Source organism: Podarcis liolepis, assembly GCF_965112155.1.
Source record: "Podarcis liolepis genome assembly, chromosome: 18".
Taxonomy (NCBI): domain Eukaryota; kingdom Metazoa; phylum Chordata; class Lepidosauria; order Squamata; family Lacertidae; genus Podarcis; species Podarcis liolepis.
The window spans coordinates 9295670-9308126 of NC_139572.1; the positions used below are offsets into that span (position 1 = coordinate 9295670).

Here is a 12457-nt window from a genome sequence, read left to right on the forward strand (position 1 = left end):
GTAAAAAGATTTGAAATATTTGTGTATTTTGTTGGTGTATTTGAAATGAAAACTTAATAAAAAGCATTTTTTAAAAAGAAAAAGAAAATAGGGACACTTGGAGGGTCTACATGGCATCGCCATGGAAGAGATGGAAATCTCTGGAGGGCCGCTGCTGCCAGTCAGTGCAGGCAGTATTGAACTAGATGGAGTGGGGAAGCGAGTCTGGCTCTGTATAAGATAAATTCCTATGTTCCTGCGCATAAGAGGGAGTCGCTGGCAGTGCCCCCCCCCCCCCGCCGGTTAGTGTGTGCTGGGTTTTCGGCTATCCTCATACCTTCGACCCACAATTTGACCACTCCGGGGTGGGGATCTATGGGTTCTGGGGAGCAGAGAAGGTGGTGTCTGTCTGGCGGTGTGACCCCCCCTTCCTATCTCTCATGTTTATTTAAACCTGTGCTGTTGTTTTGTCTCTGTTCCCTCCCCCCTCCTCCACCCCGCCCCGCCCTTGCAGAGCCCAGAAGTAAGTTACTGTTCCGCCAGAACTTTTGTTTGACTGCATGGTTTGCCCGTCTTTGTCTCCACCCCTCCGGGAGGCCACAAACGCCGACCCCATTCAGACACACACGCATGCCCGAGTTACGCACGCAGAGGTGCACATCCCAACCGCGCTTCACCCCGGCCAGCCCTCGGCTAACCCAAATTTCTCTCCGTTTCGAAATGTGGACAGCGAGAGAGAGAGAGAGAGAAAAGAGAGAGAGAGAGTGAGAGTCAGAAATTTGGGGGTTCGTAGCATGCCAGTCCACTGCCAACTTGCAAATGCCGTGTTTTTCTTCCCTCCCATCTCTCAGCACAAGCTGTTTCCATCTTGCCTGTGCCTCGCGACGTTGCTCTGATTTAGAGTCCAAGCAACGCGAGGGCTTTCTGGACCCATCCATAAGTGGGGGCGCCATTATGTCTCCATCTCACAGCACCCACATGGACCCTCCTGCCTGTATCGGGAAGTTTTTAATGTTTGACGTTTTACTATGTTTCCATAAGTGCTGTAAGCAGCCCAGAGCGGCTGGGGGAACTCAGCCAGCTTGGCAGGGTATAAATAATAAAATTATTATGATTGTTATTATTATTAAACTGCTCCCTCAATGTCACCATTGCTCTGCCCATCAGCCTGGCAGATCCCATCTGAATTATTATTATTCGGAAGGTAAATGGCATTTCCATGCGCCCTGGCACTTGTCACGGTGTCCCGTTGCGCCGGAAGCGGTTTAACCCTGCTTGCCACATGACCTGGAAAAGCTGTCTGTGGCCAGACACCGCTTCCCTCGGCCTGAAAGCGAAGATAAGCATCAAACCCCATAGTCGAATTTGAATGGACTTAGCCCCCCCAGGGGTCCTTCACCTCTAGCTATTGCTATTGGTATTATTATAGCGCTCTCTTCCGCAGGCCACAACCATGTAAACTCAACATTAAAAAAAACGGAATCAAAACCGCAACTGGGGTGTCAGGATAATGCAGCACATTTTCCGCGTGTGACAAAAGCTGCGCAATGAAGGCGCCTTGTAGATCTCTGTGGGGAGGGAGATACGCAGTGCAGGGGCTGCCGCAGAGAAGGCAATCTTTCTCCCCAAACTGCCACCCTGCCAAAAAAAAGACTTCCGCAGGCAAGAGGGCCACCTGTGCTGTGTTTTCCACTAGCAACAATGGCTATGTGATGCCTAGACAGTAATGCCTGTTGCTAGAAACCCAAGGGAAGGGCGAGTTGGTTCTGTGTTCGAGTCCTGGTTGAGAGTCTCCCATAATGGGCATCTGGTTGGTCTCTTCTTATGTTCTTAACACATGAGAGTCCTCAGTGTCTCAGATATTTGGGACCCGAGTCATTTAAGGGCTGTAAGCAGTAGCGTGAGCATCTTCAAGTAACTCAGGGAATGTGAGATGATTCTCTCTCCCGCCCCACCCTTGCTTTCCCAATTTCCTGATAAGCCAGGCTGGGAAAGGTCCATTGAATCCATCCTTCGGACTGCCACAGGAGTGTGCCGGTCAGTGATCACAAGGTTCAAAGGTGGAGTGAACTCTTTATTAGCAAAAACACCATCTCCACAGACATGGCTGAGTTCCAGGCCTGATGAGGAGAGCATCTCATTTCCAGTGGTCTTCCTCCATAAAATTCAGTTGCTGAAACTGAAAGTCCCCACCCCCTCCTCTCCAGGGCTTTCCCTCCAAGCAATCAGAGACTGCTCCTGTCATCAGCCAACCTCTTCTCCACCCTTTTCATGCCTCTACTGGTTCTGGGAGACAAGCAGGGAGGAGATCTGGTTGCCACACCTTCCCTGCCCTGATGCCTTCCAGATGCTTTAGAAGAGACATCCATCCAGTTTGCATTTTCATGCAAATATGACCTGATCCGTGCCCCAAAACCAATATGCGAGCCAAGAAGACAGCTCTCAGGGTGAATCAGACTAATACAGTGGTGCCTCGCAAGACGAAAAGAATCCGTTCCGCGAGTCTCTTCGTCTTGCGGTTTTTTCGTCTTGCGAAGCAAGCCCATTAGCGGCTTAGCGGCTTAGCGGGCTTAGCAGATCAGCTGATAAGCGGCTTAGCGGCTTAGCGGATCAGCTGATAAGCGGCTTAGCGGATCAGCTGATAAGCGGCTTAGCGGCTTGGGAAAAGGGGGGGGAAAGGGGAAAAAACCAGCAGGAACTCGCAAGACATTTTCGTCTTGCAAAGCAAGCCCATAGGAAATTCGTTTTGCGAAGCACCTCCAAAACGGAAAACCTATTTGTCTAGCGAGTTTTCCATCTTGCGAGGCATTCATCTTGCGGGGCACCACTGTATTTAAAAGCAGCACCAAATCCCTAAAAGTGGTAAGGGGCCTCAAAATTTTCTAGTGGGGTGAAAACCCAACAGGGTTTCTCAAAAGCTGAGTTGCTGACCTCCGAGGCTCAGCTGAGACAGGAAGGTCTTCTCCAGTCCCCCCAAAACCTAGAGGTGGAGGGTCACTCCATGCTGAGAGAGGGCTCTTCTCTAAGCTGTCTCCACCCAAGCCAATGGCCTCGTGTCATTGGCTGCCTGCATGCCCTGGGTGTGCGTGTGTTTGGATCCAGCAAGGCGGGATCTGGAATTGTGTGCATGTCTGTCTACGGTGATGGTGGGATCTCTTTCTCTCATCTCCTGTCTGTTCCACCTGCAGACCGCTGCTTCGTGCAACCCCAACCTCCTGCCTGCCTCCCCACATCTTTAATTCCCGCTATCGTTTTTGCTTTCCAGGTTGAGGAGCGTGAAAATGGAACAGAGGAAGCTCAACGACCAGGCAAACACCCTCGTGGATTTGTCAAAGGTGAACCACGCCTGGGTGACGGAAACATCAAGCAATGTTTGGGTCTCTGCTTGAAGTAATCACCTTGGGTTGGGGTAGAGGCTCAATGCCAGCGGTTGGCAAGGTTTACTCCGTGATTTCCAGCATCTGCCTCTGCGCAGACACAATTTTTGGCATCTGCACATGCACAGACGCGATTTCCAGCTCTGCAGAAGCGAGTCCCTGTGTCACGCTGCACCAGTTTAGTGCAGCGCGCAGGGACTCGCCAAGTGGGTGGCTAGATTTGGGGGCGACTCGGGGGCCAGTTAAAAGACCCCCGTGGGCTGCTTGTGGCCCATGGGCCTTAGGTTGCTGACCCATGCTCAATGCAATTCTTATCAAAGGTAAAAAGGTAAAGGGACCCCTGACCATTAGGTCCAGTCGTGGCCAACTCTGGGGTTGTGTCGCTCATCTCGCTTTACTGTACGAGGGAGCTGGCGTACAGCTTCCGGGTCATGTGGCCAGCAGGATTAAGCCGCTTCTGGCAAACCAGAGCAGAGCACGGAAACGCCATTTACCTTCCTGCTGGAGTGGTACCTATTTATCTACTTGCACTTCGTGCTTTCGAACTGCTAGGTTGGCAGGAGCAGGGACTGAGCAACGGGAGCTCAGCCCACTGTGGGGATTTGAACCGCCAACCTTCTGTTCAGCAAGTCCTAGGCTCTGTGGTTTAACCCACAGCGCCACCCATGTCCCTATCTTATCAAAGGGAGCCAGCCCTTTATTCAGAACCATGAAGACTAGGCTCTTGCTTTATTTATAAGGGGAAGTTGCAGCATCTGTTCTACAGGGAAAAGGTCCCAGGTTTAATCCCTGATATTGGAAGGGTCTGGGAATGTCCCCCTGCTTGAAACCCTGGAGAGCTGTTACCTGTCAGTGGAAATATTGAGCTGGATCAGTGGTTCCCAAAGTGGACAGAGGAAGGACAGAGGAAGGAAGGAAGGAAGGAAGGAAGGAAGGAAGGAAGGAAGGAAGGAAGGAAGGAAGGAAGGAAGGGGACGGGCTGGATGAGAGGCACCAGCTTTGGAACACCCTAGGAAACCCTCAGGATAAGAAGGCTCATAGCCAGGGGGCAGGAGAGGTAACAGGGCTTAGTGAGCGGGGAGAGTGTGGCAGAGAGAGGGCCAGAATCAGAAGAAGAAGCGGAGGCTGGAGAGGAGGGAAGCCAAGAGGCAGAGATGATTCAGGTGGACGAAGAGTCCTGGCGGTCTCCCCCTCCTGCTGAGACCAGCTCCCCTCCCCCCTGGTCTCCCAGGATGTCAGAGAAATAAGTGGCTAGAGCAACCCAGTCAGATGGGTAGGGTATAAATAATAATAAATTATTACTATAAACAAGCAGGTAAGGAGGAGGTTTTGGAGCCATCCTGCTCTCTTCCGGTGCAGCGACCACCAACCCTTTCCCCCTTTCCTCTCCCTTCTCGCCAGACGCAGAACGTCATGTACGACATGGTGTCAGAGCTGCAGGAGCGCAACGAGGACCTCGAGAAGCGCATCAGCGCCCTGGAGGGGAAGATCGACATGTTGGGCCTGACTCTGCATGCGCTCCCCAGCCTCGTCAGCCAAGCCATACGCCAGCAGCAGCGGGCCTTGCCCCGCACCTGCGGCACCTCCAACAGCTCCGAACGCTCCTGCTGGACTCCCACCCGCCGGCGGAAGTCTCCCTCAACTGCCCCTCACACATCCTCGGACAGCGGGTGATTCGGGGGGGTGGGCTCGCGCACCGGGGGCACCCATGGACTCATATATGGCCATTGTGTGGCCGATTCCCCTCTGAGCTTTTTTCTGGAAAGCCCTGTACACAGACCTCCCCAAGTCCGCTGAGATGGGCCCGTGCCGCGGAAGACTTGTCGGGCACAGAAAACGGATTCCGAACCCGGTTCCAATGTAACATTATGCAAAGCTGGGGATGTTTCTTTTGTTTGTTTGTATGAGGAGAGGGTGGGAGCAGGGCTTTTTCTTCCTCAGCCGGAATTCGCTGGAACTCAGTTCCGGCACCTCTCAGGCGGACGCCATTGCCATTCTAAGAGAACAAGGGAGGCGTTCCTGGTGAGTGCTGGCATCTCTTTCTCTTGAAAAATAGCACTGGGTGTGAGGGGAATCCCATGTAGTAATTGCTCAAATTCACAACAATCCCTTTTTGAAAAAAAAGAATCACTTCTCTCCCTTCCAACGTCAGCCGTTTGGTCCTTAGCCATGCCCTCCACGGGAGCCATCTTGTTCCACGGTCTCAACATTCAGCCTGGCAAGGGGTGAGACTAGATGGGCCTTTGATTCCCTTCCAACAGTACGGTTCTATCGTCCTGTGATTCCAAATGGGGACCTCTTAGGCGACAGTCTCCCACTCCACTCGCTCGTTTGCCTTTTCTCTTCCCAAACTGGAGAGAAATGCAGGCAAATGCCCATTTCTCATAAAACTATATATGGATTTAACATGTTTTGGAGCCATACATAAGTGCAAGGGGGTCTGAGGCAGCTGGGACCAGTGGCACATGTGTGCTTTTTTTTGCTCTCCTTCCAAATCCCGTTCTGTTTCCTGGAAGAAAGAATAAGACCTGTTTTAAAGCAGGAGCAAAGACCTCGTCCGAGGGCCCCATTTGCTGCTGGTAGGGCTTCCGGGGGCCACATGCCACTGTTGGGTGAGGCCGGGGGAGGGGTGAGTGGATGGAGCAATTGATGCAAAGTTTACTTTTATGCAATTTGCTGGTTTCTACGCACACTACACCTGTATTCCAGACATGCAAGGGGCATAATCAAAATTAAAGGATGCATCCTTGGCAGACAAAAACACTCAAGCAAGGTGCAGAACGAGGGTCAATGAGGGGAGAGTTCCAGGGGCCAAATGGAGAGGCTTGGAGGGCCACATCCATCCCCTGGACCAGAGGTTCTCCACCCCCTGTTATAAAGAAATAAATATTGTGGGCTGTATCTAATGTTAATCCAGCTCAGATTAAACTCACTGAAATTAATGAGCAAGCCCATTCGCTTCAAGAGGTCTAGATAGTTGGAGCCAACCCACGGGTGCAGCATGGGGGTGCCAGGGGTGCATTTGCCCCAGGCGCACAATTTTTGAGGGGGCACAAACGAGGCACCCCCATGCAGGCAGTGTGGCCTGGCCCAGCACTCCTCTGTGCCTGCCATGGGCTGTGTCAGCTGGCTAGGCTCCCCACTGCGTGGGCAGGCAGGCTGCTCAGTGTGACCCGGGCACTGGCAACTGCCACTACGCCACTGAGATGTCCCACCAGGCACCTATTGGCTAGTGCCTGTAACATCAATAGTGGCACACAATTCCTAATCTGATCCCCACATCCGCACAATAGCAGGTTTGTTAACAGCTTTTAAAGGGTTCTTTTATTATTACTTTTTTTTTAAAAAAAGTAAGGTGATAGACACTGAAAAGGGGGGGGGGAATCTAATGTCGGAAAGAGACAGAACATTCCACTTTCCCCCAACAATAGAGTGAATGGCTTCTGGGTTTGAAAAACCTGTAAAATCAAATAATAAGACTACAGGCCTCTCCTTACTCACCACAAGCAAGCTCACTGTCTCCTGTAAGATCCTATAAAATCCGTGGCACCAACACACCAAAGGGAGATTTTGCTGATGCAATTCCAAATGTAGTCTAAAGGGGGGGTGACAGCAGCGCTTTGCACATGGGCAATTGAAGCGATGTTACATTGGAAATCAGCCCATCTGAACTGGGGGAAGTCATGTCTCCTGTCTCCAATTGGGCAGAAAGCGGTGGGTGTGGGGCTCTGGTGTCCTTCTGCCTTTGTGGACGCACAAAATGTTTCTGGGGTCTTCCAAACATGGGTTCTCCTCCTCTTTTGTAATCTAACCGCCCTGTTTCCTCTCATACGCACACAAACACATTCCTCCTGCTTTCGTTTCGAAGACTTCCAGTTTGATCTCTTAAAACACTGTGCTTCTTTCTAGCTCTTGAATCGATCGATCGATCGTAAGTGTGTGTGTGTGTTTTGCGCGGAGGGTGGGGAGAGGCTGAAATTTGGTGGGGGGGGGAGGATTGCAACCCAACCTATTTTATAAGAATTAGGAAAGCACGGAGGATGATCGAAGTTTTGTTTTGTTTTGTTTTTCTATTAAAGGTTCTCTTGATTTCAAATTGGGTTTGGTTTTTAAGGATAGCTTTAAGAACATAGAATCATAGGGAAAATGTAGAGTTGGAAGGGACCACGAGGGTCATCTATTCCAACCCCCTGCAACGCAGGAAACCGGCCCAACATGGGTCTCAAACCCACAACCCTGAGATTAAGAGTCTGCTGCTGAGCTACCTGGAGAACATACGACAAGACTTTCTGGTGTGGGGCAAGGCACACCCATATCAGTCTTTTCACGTCCCACCAGTGGGATCTGGGGAGGTTCACAAAAGTGATAAACCTTTTATCTCAAGGTAGACCCTCTCTGGATGAAGAGGCTCCACTCAGCTGTCACAGCTGGCAACCACTGCAAGACTTTTCCTGCTCTTTCCTTTTTGGAAAGTCGAGTCCTGCAGAATCAAACCAAAGGACCATTTGCTCTGGAATCATAGAATCACAGAATGGTGGAGTTGGAAGGGACCCCGCAGGGTCATCTACACCAACCCCCTGCAATGCAGGGATCTCAGACAAAGCATCCATGACAGATGGCCATCCAACCTCTGATTAAAAACCTTCAAATAAGGAAAGTCCACAAGGGAGTCCAGTCCACTGTCAAACAGCTCTTACTGTCAGAAAGTTCTTCCAGATGTTTAGTCAGAATCTCTTTTCTTTGTTTCTTGAAGCCATGGGTTCGAGCCCTACCCTCTAGAGCAGGAGAATCAAGCTTGTTCCCTCTTCCATGTGACAGCCTTGAAGATATTTGAAGATGGCTCTCATATCGCCTCTCTTTTCCAGGGTAAACATACCCAAGCTCCTTCAACCGTTCCTCATCAGGCTTGGCTTCTAGAATCCTGTCTTCCAAAGTGGCCTCAGGGGAAATGCAGGCAGCAGCCCTCCCTTCCTGTTGTCCTCAACTCATTCCAGCATCAGTGGTAGACTACTTACAAACAGGGAGTAGTGGCAGACTTGGGGTCTCAAATTTCAGTTGTGCCCCTTGTGACACCAAGGTTCAGGGCTCCCATACACACACCCTCTCGCCTTTTATTCTAGACATCATAGTTGCAGCAGCCCCTGTTATTCTTTGTCATGGGCTGACACAGTGACCCACTTGGAAAGGAAGACTGGAGATTTCCATGTTTTTAAGTATCCTTGGAAAGAGCTTTTGCCAACCTAAACCACATGGACCATTTTCTGCCCCAGTGCGAGTGCTGGAAAAGAACGATTCAGCCTTATAGGCTTCTCCCATCAGGGAAAGGTTCGTAGCTCAGTGGCAAATCACCCACTTGGCATGGCAGAAGGTCTCAGGCTCAATACCCAGTGGTAGGGGTGGGAGAGACAATATTGAGCTAGTTGGACCTGTGCTCTAACAGCTTCCTGTGTTCATTTGAAGAGCGGGCAGAGCTCAGCACATCATGGCTAGTACCTGTAACATCACCAACCCACCTTCTCTCACCCACCATTGATCTCCAGAGCAATTTAGCCACTGGTGGAAAAGAGGGCAAAGGTGTGCAATGAACAACCATTAATATAACCTGTGATGGTTATTATTATTATTATTATTATTATTATTATTATTATTATTATTATACCCCGCCCATCTGGCTGGGTTTCCCCCGCCACTCTGGCCGGCTTGCAGCACAATCTAAAAACATCAAGCATTAGAAACCTCCCGATACAGAGATGCCTTCAGACGTCTTCTCAAAGTTGTGTAGCTCTTTTATCTCCTTGGCATCTGAAGGGAGGGCGTTCCACAGGGAGGGCGCCACTACCAAGAAGGCCCTGCGCCAGGCTAATAATGAAACGAGAGGGAGAATGCGGCAATAGGCAGATGACATCCATTAGGAGCAACTGCCGCAGAGGCACAGCAAAGCCCACCTGCTGCCCTCCGTGCAAGGAGCTTGAACGCCACTAGGGCTGAGAGACGCTCTTGTCTGAAACCGTAGCCACTCAGACAGTGCAGACTGTGCTTGAGCTGGATGCAACAAAGGCATCTCTGAATAAGCCAGTTTCCGAGGCGCCTATTGCACAAGAACACCATTGAGAAGCCCTGAATGAACCACAGCTTTTCGTCAAGGCTGAAGGTGCACAACTTTTGTCCAGAGTAGTGCAGTCCGTAAGAACATGAGAAGAGCCTTTTGGATCAGGGCCCATCTATTTAAAAAAACACATTTTTTAAATTAACTTTTCAAATTTTACAAATTCTTTTACACAACCGTCAGAATACATATCTCATCTCCGTCGACTTCCCACCCAACCATCAAGCATACGCTTTAACACAACCATGATGTTTTTTTCAAATATTCCACAAAACATTGCCGTTCTTCAATAAATGTTTTCTTCGTTCTGTTCTTTAATTCTCACAGTTCGTCTAACCATCTCAGCATATCCCGTCTTCATAAGCTATTCTTCTTCCGTTGCGCCTCCTGTTCTTTCCAAATTTGTGCATGAACTATTCTTGCCACTGCGGTGGCATACATAAACAAATTAAACAATTCTTTCGGAAGCTGTGGTCCAATTGTACCTAACAGAAAAGCCTCAGGTTTCTAGGAAACCACCACTTTAAACTAGTCAAGCATCCTCTTCTCTCTCTTTTTTTTTAAATAAATATTTATTAAGGTTTTTACAATGTTACAAAATGAAAAAGAGAAAAGAAAAAATACAAAATAAAAATAGTTAAAAACAATTCAATCTTTTCATCACTTATCTCTCATTTACTTGTTTCCCAGACCTTCTCATACCTCCCCTTTTTGTATTCCAGTTCAATTTATTAGTTCAGCAATTCCTTTCCCTCCTTATTTTATCCTGATCTTTAATCTTGATATATTGTAACCTAAATTTACCTGTTAAGAATCCAATTTTTTTCATATTCTTTTATACCATTACAGCTAGAAACCCCTTAACTTCAATCCAGCATCATTCTAACATTCATTAATTTTACAATATTTCTGTAAATAGTCTTTAAATTTCTTCCAATCTTCTTCCACCGACTCTTCTCCCTGGTCCCGGATTCTGCCAGTCATTTCCGCCAATTCCATATAATCCATCAGTTTCATCTGCCATTCTTCCAGAGTGGGTAGATCTTGTGTCTTCCAGTACTTTGCAATAAGTATTATTGCTGCCGTTGTAGCATACATAAAGAAAGTTCTGTCCTTCTTTAACACCGATTGGCCGACTATGCCCAGAAGAAAGGCCTCTGGTTTCTTCAAGAAGGTATATTTAAATACCTTTTTTAATTCATTATAAATCATCTCCCAGAAAGCCTTAATCCTTGGGCACGTCCACCATAGGTGAAAGAATGTACCTTCAGTTTCCTTACATTTCCAACATTTATTATCGGGCAAATGGTAGATTTTTGCAAGCTTGACTGGGGTCATGTACCACCTGTATATCATTTTCATAATATTCTCTCTTAAGGCATTACATGCCGTAAACTTCATACCTGTGGTCCATAACTGTTCCCAGTCAGCCATCATTATGTTATGTCCAACATCTTGCGCCCATTTAATCACAGCAGATTTCACCGTTTCATCCTGAGTATTCCATTTCAACAGCAGGTTATACATCGAGCATCCTCTTCTCTTCTCTTCTCAGAGTGGCCAGTCAGAGGCCTGTAGGAAACCCTCAAGCACGATCCGAGCACAGGAGCAACTCTCTTCTCGTGAGGTGCAGAGGGACTGGTCTTCAGAAGCATTGCAGAGCACAGCCATCATAGCCAGGAACCTTCTTTGGGCCTCTCCTCCCCCTCCTCTGTCTGTTGTTGTTTAGTCGTGTCCGACTCTTCGTGACCCCCTGGACCAGAGCACGCCAGGTACTCCTGTCTTCCACTGCCTCCCGCAGTTTGGTCAGACTCATGTTTGTAGCTTCAAGAACACTGTCCCACCATCTCGTCCTCCGTCGTCCCCTTCTCCTTGTGCCCTCCATCTTTCCCAACATCAGGGTCTTTTCCAGGGAGTCTTCTCTTCTCATGAGGTGGCCAAAGTCTTGGAGCCTCAGCTTCACGATCTGTCCTTCCAGTGAGCACTCAGGGCTGATTTCCTTCAGAATGGATAGGTTTGATCTTCTTGCAGTCCATGGGACTCTCCAGAGTCTCCTCCAGCACCAGAATTCAAAAGCACCCATTCTTTGGCGATCAGCCTTCTTTATGGTCCAGCTCTCACTTCCCTACATCACTACTGGGAAAACCATGGCTTTAACTATACGGACCTTGGTTGGCAGGGTGATGTATCTGCCTCCTCTGTCTAATCCTCTTTTAAAGCCATCTGATGGGAGTTGTAGCCGAACCATTTTGGGAAGACGCCATATTGGCAATCCCTGCACTTGTTTGGAATCTCGGAGTTCGCCAGCTCTGCGGATAAACTGATGTTCCCCCCCCAAAATAGTCATAATTGGCCAGGGTCCTCTAAAAAGAACTGGGAACAATTTGGATATGATCCTTAGAAGAAGAGCTCTGTTTTGACCTGTATGCTTGCCTGCCTGCCTGCCTGCTTGCTTGCTTGCATGTGAGAGAGCATAGCTGTCAACGTTTCCCTTTGTTAAAGGGAAATTCCCTTATTCCGAATAGGATTCCTCGCAAGAAAAGGGAAAAGTTGACAGCTATGGAGAGAGAGAGAAAGAGAGACCGTGGAAAGCTGTTTTGGTATTAAGGGCTACCAACAACAACAACAACAACTTCTTCTTCTTCTTCTTCTTCTTCTTCTTCTTCTTCTTCTTCTTCTTCTTCTTCTCCTCCTCCTCCTCCTCCTCCTCCTCCTCCTCCTCCTCCTCCTCCTTCTCAGTGCTTTTTTTCTGGGGGAGTACGTAGGGGTAGGCATACCCCTAAACATTTTGTGAATCTGCGTTTGGCCTCCTTGAGGGGCAGTATTTCAATATGAGTAGGAAAATGAGAGTACCCCTAAACATTTTTTAAGAAAAAAAGCACTGATTATTATTGTTGTTGTTATTATTATTATTAAATTTGTATACTGCCCTATACCTACAGGTCTCAGTGCAGTTACAACATAAAACCACAACATAAAACCACAAAATAATAAA

At 48.6% G+C, this 12457-nt stretch overlaps 1 protein-coding gene across 3 annotated transcripts in view; it reads left to right on the forward strand.

Annotated features, from left to right (window-relative positions):
* KCNN1 (potassium calcium-activated channel subfamily N member 1) overlaps positions 1 to 7452 on the forward strand; it is a 78955-nt gene extending 71503 nt beyond the window's left edge. For 2 of the 3 annotated variants that reach the window (XM_083483921.1, XM_083483922.1), the window contains exons 8-9: positions 3245 to 3314; positions 4758 to 7452. In XM_083483921.1, coding sequence (XP_083340047.1) covers positions 3245 to 3314; positions 4758 to 5030 — 343 coding nt within the window. In that variant the 3' untranslated portion in view covers positions 5031 to 7452. The remainder of the gene's footprint in view (positions 1 to 3244; positions 3315 to 4757) is intronic. The other variant, XR_014521000.1, reaches the window with a different exon arrangement.
* The last annotated feature ends 5005 nt before the right edge of the window (positions 7453 to 12457 follow it).